Genomic DNA, 26,386 nt, shown 5'->3' on the forward strand with positions numbered 1-26,386 from the left:
CCAACTTAATATTTGAACCATTATCATTACTCTAGATATTCACTAGATTCCCATTGAATCTAACCATTTCATTGTATACATTAAGAAAAATAGAGGGAGCTTTAGTGGGAGGATGGGAAGAGAATAAGGGCACGAGGACAATGAAATGGCTCAATCAGTAGCAGTCTTGGTGTCAAGAGAATATGTAATTGGTCCTAGCTCTATGATCCTGGACAACACACTTAACCCCAATTTTCTTCTTCCCCTTCCCCCCCAAAAAGATGATTCAGACAGATCAAGTGACTTTTGACTAAAATCACAATATATAGTTTTTCTGTCACCTCCAAAATCAAAGTGATTGTATATCATAAACATTATTCCCAGAGTTCACAAAAGATACGCTTTTTCCTTACAGAATATTAACTGAAAATTTGTTCCTACCTCCCTTCCTTCCCCCTGTTTCTCCCTATTATTGCAGCCAATCATTCCTTTTAATTGACTTTGTCCTACTCTAGCTAGGTCAGTTTGATTTCACCACTTCTAGAAACGAGTTTATCCAGTTAAGAATTTGAAGGGGAGAGATATCAAGGCATAGGGGGTGGAGGGAGGAGAAAGAGGTTGGAACCAGTTTTCAGTTAATGTTCTGGAAGAAAGTTATCTTTTGTGAACTCCAGGAATAATATTTATGGGGTAACATCACTTTGAGCTTGAATTTGTTAGCATTTTTTTTTTTTTTTTTTTTTTTTAAATTTTGGTATTTAGGAAGTTAAGCATCTGTTAAATGATCTCTCTTTCCAATCTGTTTTCCAGGACAGTTTCCATAGATGTCAATTATTTCCTTTTTTTTTTCCCCCCAATATTAATTATTTCATACTCTCATGGAGTCATTGACTTCTACATCATCTATTCTAATTTTCAGAGAGTTCTTTACTTAGGTCAGACTTAAACCATGTTCTTTTCTAAACTATTTATTTTCTTTCCAAGGACTTTCCTTTCTTTCTTTTCACATTTTGCTTCATTTCATGTAGTCCTTTAGAAAATTCTTTCTCTGAGTCTTAGCTTAAGTTATTTCTTTTGCAAAACTCCAGATTTGTCTTGTGGTTGTGGTTGTTGTTTTCTTTCTGGTACCTCAGGTATCCTGAGTGCTGAGGAATTGGACTTTCCCATCTAAATACTTTAGTATCCCATATCGGTCATTGCCTTCTCTTGTTGAGGACCCATCGAGGTCCAAAGTGGGGTTTTCTGTTAGCCTAGAAGCTTTCTCAAGGGAGCCTTCAGCACTTGGCTGCCTTCAGACACTACACACTTAGCCTTGCTCTGATTTTATTAGCAAAGGCTTCTTTCCTTGGCTGGTTTTTTTTGTTTGTTTGTTTGTTTGTTTTTAATATGCATGTATGTGCAGTTCTGGAATTGAAGCAGTTACTGTCATTTCTCAGTGGCTTTCTTGTCCATTATTCAGTTTTATGTGGACATCTGGATTTTGCTGGATTTAGGTATCTAAGGGGTAGACAATTTAATTTGCCTCCTTCAAACATTATTCCCTCCCAGAAGTTCAATACTTCTCTCTTTTCTTCCCTATTCTCTGCAATGAGAAATTTTAGGAAGTGACCCAGTACTTTCCATATTGGTAGCCACTGGCATTTCTTAGAAAATAAACGAATTACTAAAGGAAAGGGAAAAATTTGGACCTGGGTTTAATGATCTTTACTAATTAATGTGTAGTGCTAGTTAGCATTAGCTAGTTAGCTGTTCTTCAGCTAAAAGTGAGAAGCTCAAAGATAGGTGAAATTTACTGAGGATAAGAATAGAATCAAATATTTATCTAAATGAAAATATTTGGGGAAATTTGGGCTGTGTGATAATGGTTAATCAGTATTCCTATTTTTTCTGATTGCAATATATTGTATTGAAATGTCAAACAGCCTTAGGACCATTATTACTTTCCAACTCATCTATATACAGTTTGATGGGAAGATTGATGAAACAGTAGGTGCTTCAGCAAAATTAACTGGCAGCATAGAAGTCCTGAAACTCACAAAAAAAATCAGGTCAGTTTTTGTATAACAGACCGCATATAGTAAGTAGTACATATATGTACAGAAGATAGCAATTTAAATTACATCTGGTACAAATATTTTACGATTTGTTTATGTCTGACTTTAATTGAAGAAGTGAAATTCTCATGGAAAGTGCTATTTTCCTTATTAAAAATCCAAATGCCCAAGTAGGTTTTAATTAACATTAAGATTTGGTAAGAATATTGGTGAGTGTGATGATCTTCGACTTCTACTTAGAAATTAATGTGTGTTTTGTTGCCCTACTTTACTACTCTCCCATTTCCCAACTTGTATGTGTGAATATGCAGATGATTTCAAATCAGTAGCTGTATTTTAAGGATCTTTTAGTTTTAATAACAATTAATTGCACATTTAATTGACTTACTCGGTTATTGAAAACTCCAGAGGAAAAAAGGCTTGGTTGAGCCTAAAGGGAAGTCAGACTGAAGAAAAAAACAAACTGAATCAAGCCAGTATGAGACTTGTGATATATTGGTACTTTTGGATATTTAGATATAGATAGAAAATAAAGGCAAAATGTGTTTGTTTTCTTTTAGCAAGTTACACAGTGGCTTTAGAAATAGTGAAGAGCAATTCTTTTGTCTTAATCTGATTAAAAAATAAATATTCTGCATTTTATTATAGATTGGAGGATTTCCCACAATCAAGATTTTCCAGAAAGGAGAACCACCTATGGATTACAATGGTGGGAGGACAAGATCTGACATTGTTTCCCGAGCTCTAGATTTATTTTCTGATAATGCTCCACCACCTGAACTCCTGGAGGTATATCACTTTTTTAAATTCCAGTTTATTTCATACTGACTTTACTATTTCTATTGAGGATGTCACTATATTCTCTCATTGTGCAAGTAAGCAATCTCCTCAACTTGGCACTTTCCTTTCCCTATTTTCAGTTATTTGACAAATCTTGTTGATGCTATATATATCCCTGCCTCTTAATTCACATCTGCTAGCCAAGATCAGGTCCACATCACTTTTTTTTTTTCTGAGCTGTTGGAGTAGCCTCCTAATTGATCTCCATGTCTTCAGTAGCCCAAGAGTGATTCTGATTCTGCCACCCTCATGTTCAAAAAGCTCATTGGCTCCCAAAGTGGTTTTTCCAAAATGGTTTTTTATTACTTCTAAGGTATAATTATGTTCTGACCAAACTAGCCCACTTGCTGCTTGCCATCCATGACATTTCTTTCTCCTGGGTTAGTACAGATTGTGCCTTTATACCTAGTACACTCTCCCTGCCCACTCTGTCTCATGGAATCCTAAGTTTCCTTCAAATTACAGCTCAAGTATCACCTCCTACATGAAACTTTTTTTGATTTATTTCAGTTGTTACTGCTCCCTCATACCCTTTGAAATTATTTCATCATTGACTGAATTTTATATTTCTCTGTGTACATAGTGTTGCACCTCAATAGAATATCTTATTAAAGGCCAAGACTATTTTTTTTTTTCACCTAGTATAGTGCCTGACTCTCAGATATTTGCCTAGTAAATTGAGATGTTGAAGGAAGTTAGCATACAAAGTACTTTTAATGTCAAAATGAAAAAAAAAAATTAATTTTCAAATTGGTATGTAGAGACTTTGAAACTGAAATAAATGCTCTTAGATTGTTTCCCTTTTTATTCTAAACTGGCCTTTTTGACAAACAGCAGTATTTGACTGCTTTTAGATACACAGTTTTCTTGAATACTTCATTTTATTTTTTTGCACTAAAATAATTGATGAGCAGGAATGTACCTAAAGATACTAAATAGACTTTATTGGGTTTTGTATGAGCATCTTTGTTAGATACATTCCTTAAAGTAGTATTTGGCAAAAGATTTTAACAATCTAATGGCATAAATGATGGATTTATTTTTTTTGAATGATTTTATGAAATTCAGAATACTGAATTTTTCTTTTTATTTTCTTGGCTACTTATATTGTAGTTCCCTAATTTTTAACTGTTGGCTTCCATATATTTGGCAAAAGATTTTAACAATCTAATGGCATAAATGATGGATTTATTTTTTTGAATGATTTTATGAAATTCAGAACACTGAATTTTTCTTTTTATTTTCTTGGCTACTTAAAATTGTAGTTCCCTAATTTTTAACTGTTGGCTTCCATATTATCATTCACAGATTGTTGATGAAGCAGTAGCAAAGAAAACATGTGAAGATCACCAGCTCTGTGTAGTTGCCGTGTTGCCTCATATTCTTGATACTGGTAAGAGGAAAAGAATCCCACTCTCCATCAGTTTTTCTTCTAATACTAAATGAATCTTATAAATAGCTCTTAAATGGAGGAGAATAATTGTTCCCTCTGTAATTAAAATTTTATCTATCTAAAACAGGTGCAGCAGGCAGAAATTCTTACTTAGAAGTTCTACTAAAATTGGCAGAGAAATACAAAAAGAAATTGTGGGGGTAAGTTACTGATCAGTCTTCACATTTCAGAAGGTATGGGACTTCTGAACTTGGTTTTCCCATTAACTATTCAAAATAGTTCTTAACTATTGCTTCTCTTAGTGTTTTATATCTGTCTTTAAAAAGTGCATACAGTCTATTGGGATACATTAGAACTTTGACAATTAAATACAGGAGTGAGTCAAGGATGCCTCCTTTCTCCACTACTAAATGATTAATAGCTTCATCAGAGTTGCAGGGTACAGAATAAATCAGCAAAAAGTAAATAAATAAAAGAGCATATTTCCATTAAATGCCTTTAGGAATGTACAGACGAAAAAGTCAGTAATGTCCAGTGGCCTTCAGGTAATAGGGTTTTTAAGTTATGCATAGATTAACACAAAACATCCAATAGCTTTGAGATTGTGCTCAATCCCTAACTCCAAGGAGGTAGTGGTGTTGGTTGACAATAGAGTGTTGAGTGAGAGATAGAAAACAATATGCCCATTAAGAGGGCTGTTAATTGGGCTTAAGGAAGAATGATAAGTTGTTAAAGAAGATCATAGATCTTACATTCTATAGATAATCGTGAGCAAGTAAGCTTTATGGATTAAAATCCTGTCTTGTTATTACTTCAATCTCCAGACAGAGGCAAAATTGTATAGTGAAGAAAGTTCTAAAGTTTAAAGTCATTAGAAGGCTGAGGATTAAGACCTAGTCCTGACCTTTAATGGGTTTGTTACTAGCAGCAAGTTAGATATTTGTATCTTCAAGTTTTCGTTAGTAAAATGAGTTTAGGAATATGAAGATTGCTTATTTCTCATTAAGATTGAAGAGATATATGAAGGATTTTTGTGATTCCTTAAGAATCCATTTTCCTGGGGCAAGCTGGATGGGAGGACCTGAGTTCAAATCAGGTCCTAGCTGAGCAAGTCACTTAACCCCAATTGCCTGAGGGGGGGGGGGGGGGGAAGAATCCATTTTCAATTATACAGAAATAGCTTATCTTTAAATTTTATAAAGTATATTTCTTTTAACTCTGTACCTTATGAGGTAATAAATAGTAGCTTTGTTTGTGTCTAGATGCAATCCTCTATCTCTTCATTTCCTGGCTATTCTCCTTGGGAAAACTATTTCTAATAAATATCTTTCTTTCTCACTCTCTTTAACATTCTTTAGTCACTGCCAGTTTTGTCATTCAACTGAAAATTGCTTTCCAAAGTTAGCAAATGATCTCTTAATTGCCAGATCTAAGGGCCTTTTCTCATTCTTCATTCTTGATTTCTCTGCAGCTTTGATATTGTGAGTCAGCTTCTTTTCCTACTCTGTAAAGTTTTCATGATGCTTCTAGGTCCTAGTTCTCTTAACCTCTCCAGTTGTTCCTTTTCAGTCTCCTTTCCTGTATATTCATGTAAATCACATCTACTAATTGTTGTGTCAACCAAGGCTCTGTCTTGATCTCTTTTCCCTCTGTACTTGTTTACTTGGTGATCTCAGCTCCCATGGATTCAATTGTCATTTTTGTGCTAGTGATTTTCAGATGAGTTTTTCTAACTCTACCCCTCTCCTAACCTTTTGTTCTCACCTCCAACTACCTAACAGATATCTAGTTGTCTTATTGATGTCTTGAATGTTTTATCAGCATCTTTAAATGAACTCATTATCTTTTCTCATTCCCATTCCCATTGTTAGTTTCCTTTATTGTTAAGGGCACACCACCATTTTCCCAGGCTCCCAAACTAAATGACATTTTCAACTTGGCCCCCATAATCAATCTAAATTTGTCACTTCAATCTTCATAATATCTTTATATATTATAAATGAGCAAATTCACCTAAAATCATACAGAAAATACATATCATAACTCTGGATTTGAATTTTCTTAGTCTGAAGATTTTGATAATGGTTTGTGTGTGTGTGTATACATACATACATATATATATATATATATAATTTTTTTTTTTTTATTAAGGCAAAGAAAATGGGAATACCACTTCTTGGGGTAGTTGAAAAAAATACTCTCCACCAAAAGAAAATTGAAATTGTACATCAAAGAACATTTTGCAATCCATTGAAAATACATTTATTATGGGAAATCTTAGTGTGGTTTGCTAAAACCACTTGTCCTTCTTGGGCCTTTCCTTCTCTCTCCTCCCCAAAAACCTATTCACTTTCCCTACAGTCAGTCCCCTTTCACTTTATCCCTGTATTGTGCTCATTTTTGACCCTTAGCTATTCAGTTGAACTTTTTATACTAATTTCAATCCTTAGCCCCACCTATCCCTTTCCACACTCCACCCTAATTATTCTAATTATCTCCTTTCTCCACTCCTGAATGCTGCTACTGAAGAAAGGCATAGTTATTTTGATTAGATCAACTACAAGTTGTTTAGTTATTCTCAACAGGGGCCTTGTTTGTTGCATGTCATCCATCTGTCAAGTAGGCCACAATTATTTTAGCTGCTCAGATTAAAAATCTTAGTATAATTCTTGGTTTTTCACTCTCTCACCCCGAGTATCTGACTACTTACCAAGTCTTGTTGATTCCATCTGACCATCTCTCACATCTATTTTATTTCTCAGTTAAGTTTTAATCACCTCTTGCCTATACTAGTGCAATAATCTCCTAACTTATGTCCATTTTCTTTTTCCAAAACACTTTCTAAAGCTGCCAAATTGCCATGCTTAATATGTGCCATGTTACTAGATGAAATAGACTTCAGTCTTTAGCATTTAAAGCCCTGCACAGTCTGTCTTTAGCATTTATATTAGTGTAAACTATATATTATTCCTGTTCAGACACTATACTTCAGACAAACTGTCCCACTTGCTGTTCCCCATAAATGACATTCTACCTCACACCTCTGGTTTGGCACAATCCAACCTACATGCCTCTGCCTCTGGGGATCCCTTTTTTGCTTCAAGGCTCAGTTCAGGTGATACTTCCTTCAAGAGATCTTTTCTGATTTCCTCAGTTTGGGATACATCCTATAGTTATCTTTTTTGTATATACCATATTTTATCTCTTCTTTTGTATGTGAAAATATTTTGGGAATGGAGAAATAACCTAGTCTTATTCTTAATTTGTGGCCATTTGTTAATATAAAGAATGCCCTAAGAAATTATAAAAATATTCTTTTCTAGATGGCTGTGGACAGAAGCTGGAGCTCAGCATGAGCTTGAGACTGCACTGGGAATTGGAGGTTTTGGGTACCCTGCAATGGCAGCTGTCAATACACGGAAAATGAAATTTGCTCTTTTGAAAGGGTCTTTCAGTGAGCAAGGAATCAATGAATTTCTCAGGTAAGATGGAGAATAGAGAATGGAGAGAAGTACCTGTGTAGGAGGTTTGGGAGTTACCTAAATTAGACCTAAATTCAAATTCAGTCTCACATACTTACTACCTATATGAACTTGGGCCTATTTGCCTGAGTTTCCTCCACTATAAAAGGGATACCATAGTGCCTACTCGATGATGTTAGGCTCATGAAAGATTATACTTCTAAGTTGCTGATTAGTACTGTGTCTGGCCATGTTATTAATGACACTAATAATAGTGGTTTGTATGTGCTTTCATATTAAATCTCTTCATTGTCAAGAGTTGCCAGCCTTTCTGTTTCTGCCTTAGCAACAGGCTTTGTTTTTATTTTATTTTTGTTTGTTTTTTGTTAAAAATGTTTTTAACCATAAACAGTTATTAGGAACCAGGAACCTTAGAAGGGCTAGAGCTGGCTAGTCAAGATTCTTCTGTACTTGACTTTGGACTCCAATTATTTGAATGTGGGTGTGTCTGACCATTCATAGTCATTCAAATAGCATAATTAATCCACTCTAGTAGTTTAAAAGTTTGCTAAGAATAGGAATTCTTGTTCCTCTGCTCATGATCATGCCTTCCATACTATACTGCAGTTTGACCTTATCCCTCATTTTAAGAAAAATACCCATGTCCAAACTCAACAGTCAATAGAGAAGTAGCTTTCCATAAAATTCTGCCTCTGCTTCTCAGTTATACCTTCTCCTTAACTCATTCCTCTTTCTGGTTACAAAGAAAATCAAAGCACCTAGCCAAGCAGCTTAATAATAGCCATAAGAAATCAAAAGCAAGTTCTGCTTAAGCTAAGAGTTAATAATTGAGTTCATTTTACATCTGAGTTTATTATAGAATAATGTGGAGTGTTTTCAGACAAGTATAGCAAAAACAAATATTCAAAGAAAAATTAAAATTTAGATTGAATATAGAAATAGACATGGAAATTTTATTTAGTTTTCATTCAGTAACCAAGATATCCATGTGGCATACTGGGACAGATATCTGTCATTGAGACAATCCTACCTCCAATACATACCTTCTAATACATGTCACTCTGGGCAAATCACTTAATATCAACATCAACCTAAAACACCTCATCTCGGTGTTCTTTACACCGAAGAAATCACAGATCTAGTTCTATCCTATCACGTAGTTAAATAGTGCATCACAGAAGAGCTTTCTTTTAATGGTATATCTCTGGGAACCTTTTTTACTGTTCAGAACATAATTGCTGGGAAGACATAAACATGTTTTTATTTCTCTCTTTAAAATGTGGTTTACATTTTTGTTACTAACATTTCAGATTTATAATTGAGTTCCTATGGGACTAAAATGCCATGAGTAATCTAGTTTTGTGTTTTCAGGAAACTAAGTTTATAGAGTATTTATATAACAATGCTACTTTAGGGCATATGGAAGAAACATATCAGCTTTTTGATTTTTGAGTTATTTTAGGTAATCTCTAAAAATCTATTTAAAAGCATCCAACATTTTTTAGTTCCCCCAGGTTTGCCTAATAAGAATAAGAGACTGATGTCTGGTTTTCGTTAGCATATGGGAGACAGCAATGTATAGAAATTGGCTTGTAGAATTTGAATATAAAGTTTTGTGCTTTTTGTAGGGAAGTTAGGTGTTAACTAGTTATAAGCCTCTAGTAGCATAAAATTTGGATCTCTAACAGACCTTTTGGGAGGGAGGCGGGGGAGAAGAGATATATCCACAGACCTCTTCAGAGTTTCTGGAACATCCCAAAGAAACTCCTTTAGGAGCCCTTGTGATCAAAACCAAACCTAGAGATCCTAAAACCAAAAAGATTGCTAACAACTTTTAAGTAGTGAGCTCGTTTAAGAAAGAACATTTTAAAGAAAAGAGCCCTGGACTTTGAGTCAGAGGTAGGTCCCAATCCCAACATCTCTCTTCCTTTATCAGATAAATTACTGAGAAATACTTTTTGTCAGAAATTGGGTTATTGCTGTGGACTGTGATCCAGATCCTTGGGGTGATATAGCATATTTCTGCCTTCTCTGCTAGGGGGGAAACCCCTGTATTCTTCTGACCTTTTGTCTCAACCCCCTTAATTATCTGTGGGACTGAGGGCTCCAGAAGCAACTGCTGCCATTGCTAATTCACTGGCTTCCAAGGCCTACTCCTGGGTTTGCTAGGCCAGGTCTGTGCTGATGCAGTTCATGCCAGACACTGCTGTAATCCTGGAACAACAGACCTCGCCTGCTGATCTTCTAAGCTAGAAAATTGCTCCACCTTATCCTTATGGATTCTGCCATTCTAAAATATTTTGAGACCATAATTTTAAAGGTATATTTGCAGGTGAATTAAAATAATGAAAAGATTAAATACCTGGGATTGTGCCATTTTAAATGAAAAAAAAAATTTGTTAGTGATTTATAATTATCTTTAATGTAATTAGGGAAATGGACTTGAATGTTGAAGTCACATTTTGCTTAATTCACCAAATATATATTTTAATCAAACAGTTTTCCATTTATTTGTTTTGTTTTTCAGGGAGCTTTCTGTTGGCCGGGGCTCCACAGCACCAGTAGGTGGTGGTATTTTCCCTAAAATAAACACAGTAGCCCCTTGGGATGGCAAAGATGGTGAGGTAAGTATTTATATATAGGGCCTACTCTATACCAGGCACTACGCTAAGAACTTTACAAATACCTCATTTGATCCAACAATTCTGCAAAGTAGTTGCTGTTATACCTATTTCACAGTTGAAGAAACTGAAGCCTTTTTCTTAAAATTCAAATGATTTTAACATGTTTAACATATTAGATTACTTACATCTAGGGGAGTGGAGGAGAAAGGAGAGGGAAATTTGGAACACAAGGTTTAAAAGGGTCATTGATGAAAAATTATCTGTGCATGTTTTGAAGATAAAAGCTTTGATTTAAAAAAAGTTATATGTGAGGAGACTACTTCTTTAAAATTCTTTGAATTTTTGTTATTAACTCCATCACTCAACATTCATACCCTCCAGAATCTTAAATATTTATTTTTCGGTGAGAAATACCATCTACTAAAGAGGACCCAATTTCAGATTCTCCAACCTCTCCTATTGACATTTTTGCTATAGGCAAGTTACCCAAACTTCCTTAGTACTTCAGTTTCCTCATCACTAAACCAAGGGGATTAAGCCATATAATGATTTGGCCTTCCAGCTGAGATTTTATAAATTATGAACAGGGAATGGGCCTTTGACCCATTGCCTCATCTGTTGTGTTGTCATTATTTCAGAGTTTAAAAGAAATAAGTATTTCTTTTTGAGTTGTGGTGTGTGTATATATATATATATATATATATATATATATATATATATAATATATATAATTACTCCAAAACTGAAGCAAAACTATATCAAGAAGCTCTATGATAGTAGTTGAATTCTTTCAAATCTTATTTTGTTGGTCTTTTATAACATTTAATCTACTGCTTCATTTATGCACTTATGAGGATTAAAAAGAGGACATAGCTTAAGGGATCAGAAAGTGTGGGGTGTAATATAGGTTAAATACCTATAATCTGAATCTATAAGGAAATTGCATTTGGATTTAGATTCTCTTTAAATATCTCACATTGCTTAGATTTGATTCTAAGGTATTAATTTGCCACATTCAGTAAGATCCCATTTATTATTTCTTCACAGCTTCCCATTGAAGATGATATTGATCTCAGTGATGTAGAACTTGACGACTTGGGAAAAGATGAGTTGTGAGATGTGACATAAACTTCTTGGGAGCGGATTTTTCCAACAGTGGTGGAACACCTTTGCAATCAAATGGATATACCAGTGGCCTTCTTAAAATTTGAAGCAGCATTGTTTGGTCATTTGAAACACTGTAACAGTGAACTGTTTGCTTCTCAAGAAAAACATTGAAAAATTCTATGAATTGTTGTTAACCAGTGAATTTGATTGTATTCTGTCAAATAATATTTTGAAGATAATTGATTTTTTTGTTGTTGTTAAAATTTTTTTCCATCCCAACTGTGCTGTTTGTAGGTTCTTTAAGGCTGTTACTTTACTGTTTTTAACTGTGGTTTTTCTTTCCCTTCCTTTGAACACAATGCTTTGTTCCAGTTAAAGAATAAAAACAAAGTATTTTTGACAGTGCCTATCATGTATGAAAACAAATCCACGTCACAAGTTTAATTCAGGGTTTGAAGGTTGTGTCCAATAACTCCTCACGTAATAATGTCCTTTGGGTTTCTTTCCTCCCTTCTATAGGTGAATAGTAGCAATGTATGCCTTTATTTTGAATATTTGGAGAGTATTTAGTTCTCTCTGCCTTGCTTATCTTGTTTTTTCCTTTTTGTTTTCACTGGGCCTGTTTGCAAATTTCTCTCATTTTAATCATATCTTTATAAACTGAATTGCTACCGGAATACAAAGGACCCTTTGATTGTAACACTATTTTATTTTTACACTTATCTGGGTTCCCCAAACTTAAACTAATTTTATAAAGTGTAATATACTTTTAGGGACAAAGCATTTGTGAAAGCCAGGTTTACCACATACTGTTTTTAAAGTGCTCCTTGTGCCTGAAGCAACCACCTATCCCTAGTCTTTGCTTTGCTTGAGAATAGGTTTTAATCAATTGCTGGTTCAGGGCTTCATTTCCAACCTACCACTCTTAGGCCTCCTCAAATGAATATCAGGGAACCAGAACCCAGGTATATAGCTAGGCAATAAGCAGTTTCCAAATATTTGTTAAATGGCATGATGTACACCATTTGTAATAATAGTCTTTTTCAGACTTCAATGTAAGGCATGGAACTTATATACTTATGCCCTACTTAGGAGTCTTCAACTTTGACAAATTATCTTAGATTTTGGGGCAGGGCATAGAACTATAAGACATAAGTACAAAACAGTTGTAATTATTTTACATGTTTGTACATATAATGCCTTGAATACGTGTAAAATTATCTTTAGAAAAGGATGACTAGGTGTTCAGTATTATCTTAGTTTTTAATTATGTTTAAATTGAAGTCAAGAAAAAATACTTCAAAGTTTAAAGACATGGGAGTTTTCTTTATTGTAACTTACAAAAAAATAAATACAACCATAACTAATTTTTGTGAGTAATTTTTGTGGTAACATTCTAAATTGTAGGCCATCTTTTAAAAAAGTAATTGCTATTCTGAAGTTAATTTTGTAACAGTTCTTTAACTTAGAGAAGACAGCACCTAAAGTTTAATTTGATGAAATAAAACAATTTGTAGAGTTATGAAGGGTTACCGGGCTGTTAAAAATTAGTCAAGAAGACTAAGGTCAATGTGAAAGTAGACATAAGGAAAATAATCTTGGTTATTTAGTTGTAATCCAGGAATATCCACAGAAGCCTAGAAAAGGAAAAGAAGACTAGTTAAATGCATTCTTGGAAGATTTCGGTTTTAGTTTTTTGGTTCAAGTTTGAACCTTGTTCATATCCATGTTTCAATCTTTGAAAACACTGCTTAGCACTAAATCTTAACATTTGACGGGAAATTATATAGATATTAAAACTAATTCTTCTTGGCGCCCTGAACATTGTTTTAATTTCACACACACACACACAAAATTTGGTAATGGAAATAAAATACAATTACATGTTGTCATAGATGATATACATACATCCAATATACTTGCTGCTGCTACTTCATCCAGATGTTTGAAGACCGAGTTTAGAACCTCTCTCAAACGTTTTGTGGCCTTCTTATGGGGTTGTAAAAGCACTGCCTGAAAATTCACGGGTAGTCCATACCTTTTTTAAATGTATAAAACATTGATTTGAAGATGTAAGATCTTAAGAGATACAGTAAAATATTACAGTGAACATTTAATTTTCTGCTTGATACTTGATAAAGTACATTTGTCCCAGTTTACCACAGTAGAGCCACAAGCATCATACTAAAATGCATTTTTAACAAAATTGTGCTGAAGGTGAAGGTATAATTGATTTATTTTAAAGTTCAAAAGCCTAGATGATAGTGGATTGTGTACCAGCCTTGGGATCAGAAGGACCTGTGTTCAATCTAAGACACTTATTTAGCTATGTGATCCTGGGCAAATCACTTAAACCTCATTGCCTTCTCTTTCTCCCTACCCCCAAAAAGGATAGAGCTTCTGAAACAAGGACTCTTGTCTACTTGAGCCCTGGGGTGAGTGTATAACTAGTACCTTCTATAGATCCTAACATAATAAAGAGACAGGGGGAGAAAAAAGTCTGAGTCAAGTATAAGTAAATGCTGGCTTAAAACAGGATTGTTCTTGAATAAAATGTGTATCCTAAAGAAATGAGTGTTTATACCAACCACATTTCTAAGAAAAATATTATGGTCATTGACGAAACAAAAAGAGCCCAATGGTTCAAGGATTCAGATGCGATTTTTTATAGTCAAAACCATTTAAAAGTACTTAAAAGCAAGTTTTCCATTCTTACTCCTAGGGTATTATTTTTATAATACATCTATGTCCTGACATAACTATGTATAAAGGAGCAATTTACTTTTTTTCAATTTTAAAGAGTCTCAAGTTGGACTCCCTGGTTCTTAATAGTGACTTCTTACCCATGATAACCTGAACTAAAGGTCTAAGAAACTTGGTTCCGAAGCCAATGATTCACATTTGCCATTACAACTTACCAATGCTTTATTTATTAAATAATGTTAATTTAGAAGTTTTTAGATCTTTCTTCTCAATATGCTATATCTAAATAGGTTTAGGAACTTGAAGGAAAGGCATTAGGCAGACCACTTGTAAGTAAACTTGAAGGAAAAAAGGGGGCAAGAGGATGGATGGACTAAATTGGCCCCCATGCCAAGCAGCTCAAAGGCTGAAATTCAAGGAAAAATGCCTTCCCAGTGTTCTCTACCTGCACTTTTGTATGCACGTATGTATGCATCTGATAGCTCCTCTTCAAAATGGAAAAGTACATGAAGATTATCTATCCTTTCTAAAAAGCTGCTAACCAGGGCAATTAGGTGGCACAGTGGGCAGACAATACCAGCCCTGAAGTCGGAAGGACCCGAGTTCAAATATGGCCTCAGACATTTAACACTTCCTAGCTGTGTGATCCTCGGCAAGTCACTTCACCCCAAATTGCCTCAGCATAAAAAAAAAGCTTTGTTCTAAAGTCATGAGTCTCTTTTCCCCCCAAAAAATTCAGTTACACAGCTTTTTATATAAATTCTCATCCTGGACAGCTGCCCTTTTTTACCTTGCCATACACTAAATTATAGTAAAGCATATAAAGATTTTACATTGAGACATCCAAAGCTATATACATGTGGCAAGGGCAGAGTTCAATGGAACTTCCCTATATGTAAAAACCGGAGCAAAAATGAGTTTAGCTATTAAATTATTTGTGTCAGGTACTAAAAGCATTGGAGGTGAGAACTTTAAAGTTATAAAATCATAATCCTAACTAACTCTAAACTCATTTTCCTTGTATTTTGCTGCTCTGCTCTTCTGTTATTTGAGCAATGCTCTCTCCACTTATAATTGGCTAATAATTTTTGTGCCTTTTCCTGTCTTTCCCCCCCCCCCAAAAAAAAAAAAAAATATAGTGACTATTATTTGTATTCTTCAGTTAAATAAATTACTCAATGACAAGGACTCTTTAAATTTTTATAGCCTTAGCACCTGACACAGGTGTCTAATATATGCTTGTTGATTGAATGGTTGTGCTAATGAGAGGTTAAATCTCCATTCTTTGTAGAGATAGTCTAAAATGAGTGTGAAAAACTGCATATACATAAAGACATGGTGTGTTCTACTGAATTTAAAAAAAATATATTTGTTGTAAAGGATGGCTCTCAGAGGAATTTATTGGGAAAGTAAATTTCATAAGAATTGGCAATGTTTGTGTTTATTTATTTCCAAGAGAAAACATTTCTTAAATGCCACCTAATTCCTAAGCCATAACTCTTCAAAACAAAGCCCTTCAGGAAATTCTATTACATTTTGTTAACTTGTAAGAATTAAAATAATATAATATTGTCAACAGCAGAGGTTGATATAAAATCTGCTATTTAGTTGGGGTGGCTCTCCAACAAGTTACTACATTGGAATATTTCTCAAAATCTTATTTTCCCTTAAAAAGAGGCAACTTCTAAAATGTAAAGAGCCATAGTTATATAGTAGCATAGGAAGGAAAAATTCCAGGATACTCATAGTAAATGGGCACCAAGTTCGAAAATGTAGAAACTTGGATTTTGGAAGATTTTTTTGTAACCTTTTCCTTTAAAGCAAATGAAGGATAGGCCTCCCTTTCCCTCTCCTTTCTTCCCTCCCATCTCTCTCCTCTACTCTATCCTACCCTCTCCTTTACTCCTTTTCTCTTTCCTGTCTCCTTCCCTTCTATTTCTCTCCTCCCAGGGCCTCTCCTCACCTTTCCCTCACTTTTCCCACTCCCTTCTCCTTCTCACCTTCCTTTCTCCTTTCCTCTCTCTGTCTCTCCCCCATCTCCCTCTCTCTGTCTCTCCCCTTTCCATCCTTCCCTTCCTTCCCTTCCTTCCCGCCCTCTCCCTCTCTTTGTCTCTCTGTTCCTTTCTCTTTTCTCCCTCCTCACCTCTACAATAAATAGTCTTTGGTGACAGCATAAGTTTCCCCTTCATACAGCCCTTTAGTTTTTCTTCCTTGGAGATTTCTCCAGGGATATATTCTATCTTATCAGCTGTAATCTTCATCTAGTAACATTCTGTTCTTCACTCCTGTGAAGGGACTGGATAGAAATGTCCACATTCTGCTCCAAAAGTCCATCTATTACCACCGCTTAACCTAATCTTACAGGTTCTATCCCCTGCCCATGCCCCAACATGATACAGGGGAGAGACCAATACAGATGATATAGGTCTGTATAATGTATTCCCCCAATTACCTTTAAAATTCTAAAAACTTTCAGTCTCATAACAATAATATTTCTTTGGTCTTAAAACTTGCAGTGTTTTGCTTGTGACCCTAACAAGAAGGTAAAATGGATGTTGTCATCTCTATTTTATAGATGAATAAAACACACTAAGCTAAAGAGAGTTACCTGGGATCACACAGATAGTGTCAGAGCTGAGACTTGAACCCAAGAGCTTCCCAAGTCCAAGATTTTCTCCACTATTTCACATTATCATCATCATTACTACTACTATTAATAAAACAAAGTCATTGAATAATACTAGTGATGCTAATTAATACTTCCTTAAAATGCTAAGTAAACTATTAATTAAAAATAAAATGTTAATCAATGGCTAGCATTTATATAATGTGTCCCAGCATTTTATCTCCTCTTATACCTCCTGACAACCTTAGGGGGAAGGTGCTGTTACACTCATTTTGCAAACAAAAGAAGAAGAAATGTATATAAATTTGAACTAATCTTAATTTTAGACCCACATGTATACTTATTGTGTATCTAATTTATATTTTAATATATTTAACATCTAATGGTCATCCTGCCATCTGGGGGAGAGAGTGGGGGGAAAGAGGGGAAAAATTGAAACAAGAGGTTTGGCAATTGTCAATGCTGTAAAGTTACCCATACATATAACCTGTAAATAAAAGGCTATTAAATATAAAAAAATAAATAAATAAATTTTAGACCCAGTGCCCAAAAATGATATTGACATGTAACTTAGGTTCACTTACCTTAGCACAGATTCAACAAATACTCTCAAAGCCTTCAGGTGAATCCAGGCAATAAATGCTTCACTGAAGTTCACCTTTAGCCACCGCAAAAGGGGACCCTTGAAAAGAAATCAGGTTATCACTTTTCTCCTCTACCCCCAGGCACAGCAAGTTAAAGAAAATTTTTCATCATGACGGAATACTGGAGTTGATAAGAACAAGAAGTTTGCAAAAGCTGGAAAGAAGGTGGGAAGTCACCCAGAAGTCCGCCTTCCAGCAAGGTAAAACAAACAGGCCCAACTGCATTATGGGGACCAATTGCCATCGGAGTCCAGACTCCGTTAAATAGAGTTGTAGGAAATTAGCAGCTCAGCCACCCAGCACATGCAAACCATCTACCCCAAGGTATATATAAATGTGCAAGCCCACTTTAAAAGTAAGTTCTGATACCAGGCAGATTTCAAGTTTTTGTCTGACAACAGTTTCCAACTCAGGACCCTTTACCGTCTGTCATTGCAAGCTACAGTGTCAACCATGCTCGACCAATATTCCAAAACCACATTTCAGACCAGCTTAAAGCCCCAACCCTGCTTAGCAGGAGAAATAATGCAGATTTCAAGAGCGCTTCCCTCGATGGAAAATACTGATAAAACTAATGGTAATCAGCTCAAGCTGCAGATTCTTCTGAGGAATCTTGAAAGCACTTTAAGAATAGCGCAGGAATCCTCCCCAGCACACCTCAAGATATGTTGTTAGATGGTTGGGTACCATTTTCTTCATTTGTACAGATGGGGAAACTAAGAGAGCACAGATGAGCTGCCCGACATCCAAGTGAGTTAGTGGCAGAACCCGTCATCAAGCCAAAGACTCATGACTCCCAATCAGCTCCATCCACCTAGAATCCTGGGACAACCTAGCACACCTGACCAAGAAGCAGTTATTTAGGTATTAGGAGGAAGAGACCTATAGGTTAATAAGAGGCATAATTGGCGAGGGAAGGATCCCCTTTTTCATCACTTTTATTAATTTGATGGCTAGTGAAAGCCACGTTAGATGATGAAAATGATGGGGAGAGATTCATTTTATCAAAAGTTAAAGACCTCTCAGTCTGGAGAGGGAATATAAAAGCTCCCCAAGCACAACTGCTTACCTCACCCTCGCCCTCATTCTCTTTTTCTTTGTCCGTCTGCCCCGTAGAGGGCCTAGAAGGGTTCCCTATTGGGGTCATTTTAACCATTTGATCCGGGAAGGTGGATGATCTCTTTTTAAGAGCAACACGTGAAGTTTGCTATAAGCATAGAAATGATTTATTAATCATTGCATTAGAACACAAACTAACACAAAGCATCTAAAAGCAAGCAAGTGACAAAATTTAATATTAATCCTAGGGATTAAGTGCTAAAGTTAGATCTTGTCACCTAACCTGGGGAAACTGAAAATGGTCTGTGACTGACTTGGTGACTGAAACCAATTACTGAAAGAGGGATTAAGATCACATACCATGCTTAGAATATATATATATTGCCCATATTTGGTATTTCCCTCATAAGGCAAAGGCCTCCCCAAATCTTACATGAAGTCAAGGAAATAGAAGTAAAGAGGGCAGAACTTTCCAGTCATGAGAGGCAGCTGGAAAAGTATTAAGTATGCAAATGTATTAAGAATAGTTGATGGAGGGGAGAGTCCTGTCTGAGAAGCTACAAGTAGACCAAGCAGCAGAACCATACTGTAGAATGCATGATGGGGAGGGGGGGGGCCAAGTGAGAAAAGACTGGAAGACGATGAAGAGATAGCTGCTGGTACTGGACTAGCTTAGGAAAGCCGGGAATGAATTTGTAGATCTGAGATTTCATCCTGTACTCTTTAAGCCCACACTGAAATGAAGGAAGAATTACAGTGAAAGCAGAAATGGAGCTTTCTCTGCTTGGTCAAGAACAAAAGAAGGCTAAAATTACTAGTTCCTAATGTACAATAAAACAGATCTAAAATGGGATTAAGACAGAGAATAAGTTCTGACCTATAAACCCACCCCACCTCACCCTTACCTCCACCTAAAGACCAGTAAGCAAAAGGCTACTTTCCCATATAATAAGATGAGAAGGTTGAAAGCTATTAAATGTTTAGAAGTTGGATGCCTATTACAGAGCTCCATTTCCCTTCTTAAAGAAACCTTGGCCACACTCCCCTGGGGGGAATGTGCACAAGTGGAACACAGAGTAAAATTCTAGACCAGTGATCTGATAACGCAGATGGCAGGTGTGATGCTCTTGTATAACACACTGATAAACGAGGTGGTCTCAGGTTGGTTTATGATGATACAGAGGGCAGTGCCAAGAGCCCCACTTTACCCCTCCTCCTCAGCACAGCCTTCTAAAAAGTTTCTCTGGAAATAAAAATGACTGCTAGCCAATCCAGATCCTAGAAACTCAATGAAATTCCAGGGTAAGACATTATGAAAGGTTTCCAAGTCAGGAAGAGATAGTACATTGATTCCTTGATTTGGAGGTGGGGGTAAAGGAAAAGAGGCAAGAGCGCTTTAATTTTTATTTTTTTATTCTTTAAAAAATCTGAGCACTAGTCCTGAAATCAAGAGGACCAGAGTTCAAATCTGGCCTCAGAAACTGAACACTTCCTAGCTGTGTGACTCTGGGTAACTCACTTAACCCCAACTGCCTCAGCTTAAAAAAAAAAAAAAAAAATTGGAAAAATTTAATGCTCATGAAATTAATGGGAAGTGTTCTGAGTAACAAGATTTTCTAGTTAGTTCACAGTTAAAACAATCAGACTTAGTAGTAAAACAAACCTCAGAAATGACCTACCCCAACTCTTTCCTCTTTCCCAATTAAAAAAATAATAAAAGTTTTGTGTTTTAGCTCTTATTTAGGATTATTTGATAATGTCCTGCTGAGGGGTCTGCCTCATTAAAGTCTATTAACCAGAATTATTCTTTGATGGCTAAGGATTTCAGAGGAGCTCAGCTCATTGTACAGAATCGAACATCAGCAGGCATTATTCAAGACAACATGAAAGCTGTGGGTGTGAATGAGCACAAAACGTAGGACGGAATTTTTTTTTTTATACATGAATCTGATTTTTTTTTCTTGACATATATCTCTTATTGGGGCAATCAAAAAATTCCAGTTCTGACATACATGGAAAAAGAATAACAAGGCATGATGAATTGTAACGTATTCAGGATTCTATTAGTTACATAAACATCTGACATCAAGCTTTGGCCAATGAATATAGAACATAGCATAATGTATTAACAAATACCCTTCCATACAAATAACACTTCTTAAAACCTCAACTGCTTTTAGAATAAAAATGTTTTCAATTTTGATTATATCAAGTTAAAAAGCTTTTGTACAAACAAAACTAATGCAGACAAGATTAGAAGGGGAGCAATAAACTGGGAAAACATCTTTATAGTTAAAGGTTCTGATAAAGGCCTCATTTCCAAAATATATAAAGAATTGACTCTAATTTCTAAGAAATCAAGCCATTCTCCAACTGATAAATGGTCAAAGGATATGAACAGACAATTCTCAGATGAAGAAATTGAAACTATTTCTAGCCATATGAAAAGATGCTCCAAGTCATTATTAATCAGAGAAATGCAAATTAAGACAACTCTGAGATACCACCTGTCAGACTGGCTAGAATGACAGGGAAAGATAATGCAGAATGTTGGAGGGGATGTGGGAAAACAGGGACACTGATACATTGTTGGTGGAATTGTAAATACATCCAGCCATTCTGGAGAACAATTTGAAAGTATGCTCAAAAAGTTATCAAACTGTGCATACCCTTTGATCCAACAGTGTCTCTACTGGGCTTATATCCCAAAGAGATCATAAAGAAGGGAAAGGGACCTATGTGTTCACGAATGGTTGTGGTAGCCCACTTTGTAGTGGCCAGAAACTGGAAACTGAATGAATGCTCATCAATTGGAGAATGGTTGGGTAAATTGTGGTATATGAATGTTACAGAATATTATTGTTCTGTAAGAAATGACCAGCAGGATGATTTCAGAAAGGCCTGGAGAGACTTACACGAACTGATGCTGAGTGAAATGAACAGGACCAGGAGATCATTATATACTTCAACAACAATACTATCTGATGATCAATTCCAATGGACGTGGCCCTCTTCAACAATGAGATGAACCAAATCAGTTCCAATGGAGCAGTAAGGAACTAAACCAGCTACACCCAGGGAAAGAATTCTGGGAGATGACTAAGAACCATTACATTGAATTCCCAATCCCTATATTTTTGCCTGCCAGCATTTTGGATTTCCTTCACAGGCTAATTGTACAGTATTTCAGAGTCCGATTTTTTTTGTACAGCAAAATAATGGTTTGGTCACGTATACTTATTTTGTATTTAATTTATACTTTAATATATTTAACATGTATTGGTCATCCTGCCATCTAGGGGAAGGGGTTGGGGGGGGAAGCAGGGGAAAAATTGGAACAAAAGGTTTGGCAATCATCAATGCTGTAAAATTACCCATGCATATATCTTGTAAATAAAAAGCTATTAAAAAAAAAAAAAAAGAAGAATTGACTCAAATTTATAAAAACCAAGCCATTATCTAATTGACAAATGGTCAAAGAATATGAATAGACAATTTTCAGATGATAAAATTAAAACTATTTCCTCCCATATGAAAAGGTGCTCCAAATCATTTTTGATCAGAGAAATACAAATTAAGACAACTCTGAGATACCACTATACACCTCAGATTGGCTAAGTTAATGACAGGAAAAGATAATGACAAATGTTGGAGGGGGTGTGGGAAAAATGTGGAGTTGTGAACGAATCCAACCATTCTGGAGAGCACTTTGAAACTATGCTCACAAAGTCATCAACTTGTGCATACCCTTTGATCCAGCAGTGCTACTACTGGTCTTATATTCCAGAGATCTTAAAGAAGGGAAAGGGACCTGTATGTGCCAAAATGTTTGTGGCAGCCCTTTTTGTAGTGGCTAGAAAATGGAAACTGAGTGGATGCCCATCAATTGGAGAATGTCTGAATAAATCATGGTATATAAATATTATGGAATGTTATTGTTCTGTAAGAAATGACCAGCAGGATGATTTCAGAGAGGCCTGGAGAGACTTATATGAACTGATGCTGAGTGAAATGAGCAAAACCAGGAGATCATTATACACTTCAATAACAATACTGTATGAGGATGTATTCTGATGGACATGGCCCTCTTCAACAATGAAGATGAACCAAATCAGTTCCAATTGATCAATAATGAATAGAACCAGGTACACCCCGCAAAAGAAATGAGTGTTGACCACAACATAGCATTTACACTCTTTCTGTTGTTGTTTGCTTGCATTTTTGTTTTTCTTCCCAGGTTGCTTTTACCTTCTTTCTAAATCTGATTTTTCTTGTGTAGCAAGACAACTGTATAAATATGTATACATATATTGTATTTAACATACACTTTAATATATTTAACATGTATGGGACTACCTGCCATCTAGGGGAGGGGGTGGCAGGAAGGAGGGGAAAAGTTGGAACAGAAGTGATTGCAAGGGTCAGTACTGAAAAATTACCCATACATATGTTGTCAATAAAAACCTATAATAAATAAATATATTAATATAAAACATCATAAAATAAAATGAAAATGTTTTCATAATTTCAGTAGTAAAAATGGCATGCTTTTAAAAATTTTGAATAAAGCCTTTCCTCCCAAGAAAGCAAAGTGGTCTTTCAGACTTGTTCTCCATTTTTAATCACCAGTTTTAAAATCATTAGATCATAGGATCTCAGAACCGGAGTCCTTGGTGGTGGTAAGCATGGTAATAAAAGATTTCATTTTTGAAACATAGTTCTTCTGATTTATGAAAATCTGACTATGATATGGATGGGATTACATATGTACTAAAACCGACTTTACAAGAGCAAACAGGTATGGAAAGAAAAAATTATTTGCCCAAAGGTCATGTAGCTCACCTTTAAAAATGGAGAGTCTGTTAGCTTTCATTACATGCTAAGCTAAGCTTCCTTCATATAGTATAAAGCTCACGTGATACTATTGCTGGAGGCCACCTTTTTATGCAGATACATTACTAAAAACATGGATAGGTAAAGACAAGAGACAGTTGTTTGGTACATCTGGACATCAAGCACCACTCCCTTGAAACCCTGCTGTCAAAAGTGGTTCAACCAGTTTCGTTTAGCATAGCTGTGTTATTGCCATCAACACAGGAGCTACGTTGGTCCCTCTGACCAATGAACCTCTAAATTCCATTGGTCTAAAGGTGAGGGCACTCTAAGACCCCTTTTCAAGGGGAACCTGAGCTCACATTATCAGTGCCTAAAACTGCTTTCCTAGAGCACTTAGCTCATAGCTCTTATAAAATCAAACACTGCCTGATAGAAGTACACAGGGACTAACAGAAGACCAGCTCCCCCAGGATCTCTCAAAGAGTTGGGGACCAAATCAAGAAAACTTCCAAGCTTCAAACAAAGCCTCTTCTTGCTAAGACACCTGCCCACCTGAAGGGTAGGGCAGCAAGTTTGGAAATTAAGTAGGAAAAATTCACCAGACTCAAGTACTTACATACTGTTGCTTCTTTTCAGAGAGCAATTTAGTCATCTCCTCCCTTTCAGATTTAATTTCTTTTTCATCATAGAAAAATTCACGGACAATGAACCTTAAAAGAAGCAAAATGGAAATGTTTTATACAAATGTATAATTTATATCTGATTGCTTACTGTCCTAGGGAGATAGGAGGAGAAAGAGGGATGGATAGGTAGAATTTGGAACTCAAAACTTAAAATTCTTTTTTTTATTGTTTCAACATGTAATTGGAGAAGAAAAAAAAATTTTTTTAAAGAAGTAATATATGTTACCAAATTATTAAATGTGTAGGAGGAAGTAAAGTCTTAGCAGACTATCAAACAGGAGAACAAGGTTCAAATCCTGATTTTGCCATTAATTGAAAACAGAGGCATGATAGAAAAGCACATTTTTAAGCTTTCAGCTTCAAATTTCACAAAGAAAAAAATATAAATAAATAAAAGTAAATAGAAAATAAATAACTGGGTGGGTAGATAAATAAGGTGGTAATCCAAAATCCTTACTTGTTTTCTTTGGCTTTGGCTTTGAAATCATTGATCACCTTCCGAAACATCGTGACGGTAAAGAGGCCTCCCTCATCATCCTCAGCAATCAATCTACAGAAGAGAAGACCCACTCATAACTGTGTTCAGACTGTAATCAGACTAAAAGACATTATTCTTCTCCAGGATTTGACATTCTACTGTTCCTTCTATTTAGCATCTCAGAAGCCTAGAGGTAATGTTCCATGCATTTGGAAAATTTAAGAGCTAGAAATACAGACAATTTTCAAATTCTGACCCTAGAGTCTTTATTCTGCCAGCTTTTGGATTTTTCCAACTAGATTGTATCAACTAGGAGATTCCAGAGACTGCTAATGATACCTGGGCATTCTCTCATCGATCTAAATATTGGTCCTTTTAATGATTGGTCCTTTGAAGAGAGAAAGGGACTAGGAGTTAGAAGAACCGGATTTGAATTGTAGCTTGGCAACTAGGTGAAGGCCCAAATGATGTCTTCACTTGACAAGAAGTTAGGTGGAAGACTTGTGTCACTGGATGAGGAATCAGGAAGATCTTAACAGGTTAGAAGGATGATATTTACTTTTATATCATTTCAGTAATTAGAAATGTCTGTGATTTCATCAAGGTAAGGTACTTTTTCTTAATAGGCCCATTGGGGACAATCAAATTACAAGCACATTGAATTTAGCTAGTTTAAAACTCATACTATGAACACAAAGACCATCACTGGCTCTGCACTTAAAGCATTTCCAGCTTGATACACCACCACAGCCTTTGACAACCCCAAATCACCTCCACACTAGGATGAGTTTTGTGAATTGCCTACTTCACAGTTTTGGAGTCAGACAAATTGGATTTAAATTTTATGTGACCACAGTCAACAGATGTCTCCAAGGAGCCATGGTCCTCACCTTTAAAATGAGGATTTGATAATGAAGGCTGAGATGATGATACTGTATGTAATGCATTAAGATTTGCAAAGTACTTTACATATATAATTTCTTTTTATCTTTACAATAACATTTGAGGTCAGTACAATTATTATGCTCATTTTACAGAACAGGAAACTGAGAGTGGCAGAGATTTAATGACAAATGACAGAGGTTAAATCCCAAAATCACACAGCTACAATGTCTAAGGTAGATTTTAAACTTCTTTTCCTGATCCCATATCCAGTACCCTAGCCACATCTAATTCTAAATATAAGATTCTGTGGCTTTCATCTGGAAATTAAAAGCAAGTTCTTTATTCACAACAAGCAAACAGAAAGTAAATTACTTAAATTATGTTTGTTTTCTCTCTGTCTATAAATATACATATATCTAAATATATGTCACATACATAACAATACATATTACATATTTATATATTTATAATATATTATATGTATACATATGCATCCATCTCTTATTAAGTATTAATATTTTATTCATCTTCCAAGGCCCACTTCAAACATCACCTCATCATATGGTGTTCAGAATATATTCTAAAACTCTGCCAGAAGTTCTTAGAGAATCTACTCCCACTAGAGTTAGGAAGACTATTCTTGTGCCTTTTATCACTGGTAAATTTGTCTTTTTCTACCTATGAGATAGATTATAAGCTCCTGAGGGCAAGGACCATTTAGGTCTTTCTAAAATCTGACTACCCATCCATAATGCTTAGAGATGCTTGATCATGATATGGAGATGACCCTGTTTCACAAAGGCTGTGCCAGGAAAGCATAGGTTAAAAAGAGTTTCAAATAACAAAATCCCAGTGATGGACTACATGCCTGTTACCTAAAGACCAATTCATCTAAGAGCAAAGAGATTCATCAAATAAATGATTTTCCCCATCAGAGCAATTCGTAAAATTATGTTCTAGGAGGCAACTAGATGGCTCAATGGATAGAGCGCC

General features: G+C 35.6%; 2 protein-coding genes across 4 annotated transcripts in view; one reads left to right on the plus strand and one right to left on the minus strand.

Annotated features, from left to right (window-relative positions):
• Nucleotides 1-11,884, plus strand: part of PDIA6 (protein disulfide isomerase family A member 6) — a 31,067-nt gene extending 19,183 nt beyond the window's left edge. The window contains exons 8-13 of the mRNA XM_003757864.4: nt 2,682-2,822; nt 4,182-4,266; nt 4,394-4,466; nt 7,590-7,748; nt 10,276-10,372; nt 11,420-11,884. Of these exons, the coding sequence (XP_003757912.1) occupies nt 2,682-2,822; nt 4,182-4,266; nt 4,394-4,466; nt 7,590-7,748; nt 10,276-10,372; nt 11,420-11,488 (624 nt within the window). The 3' untranslated portion in view covers nt 11,489-11,884. The remainder of the gene's footprint in view (nt 1-2,681; nt 2,823-4,181; nt 4,267-4,393; nt 4,467-7,589; nt 7,749-10,275; nt 10,373-11,419) is intronic.
• A 900-nt stretch (nt 11,885-12,784) lies between these two features.
• ATP6V1C2 (ATPase H+ transporting V1 subunit C2) overlaps nt 12,785-26,386 on the minus strand; it is a 57,224-nt gene continuing 43,622 nt past the window's right edge. For 2 of the 3 annotated variants that reach the window (XM_031951293.1, XM_031951292.1), the window contains exons 9-14: nt 24,488-24,580; nt 23,964-24,057; nt 18,522-18,659; nt 17,393-17,490; nt 13,388-13,517; nt 12,785-13,116 (exon numbers count right to left, since the gene is read on the minus strand). In XM_031951293.1, the coding sequence (XP_031807153.1) occupies nt 13,027-13,116; nt 13,388-13,517; nt 17,393-17,490; nt 18,522-18,659; nt 23,964-24,057; nt 24,488-24,580 (643 nt within the window). In that variant the 3' untranslated portion in view covers nt 12,785-13,026. The remainder of the gene's footprint in view (nt 13,117-13,387; nt 13,518-17,392; nt 17,491-18,521; nt 18,660-23,963; nt 24,058-24,487; nt 24,581-26,386) is intronic. The other variant, XM_031951294.1, reaches the window with a different exon arrangement.

The sequence above is a fragment of the Sarcophilus harrisii genome, chromosome 2, assembly GCF_902635505.1.
Source record: "Sarcophilus harrisii chromosome 2, mSarHar1.11, whole genome shotgun sequence".
Classification (NCBI taxonomy): Eukaryota; Metazoa; Chordata; class Mammalia; order Dasyuromorphia; family Dasyuridae; genus Sarcophilus; species Sarcophilus harrisii.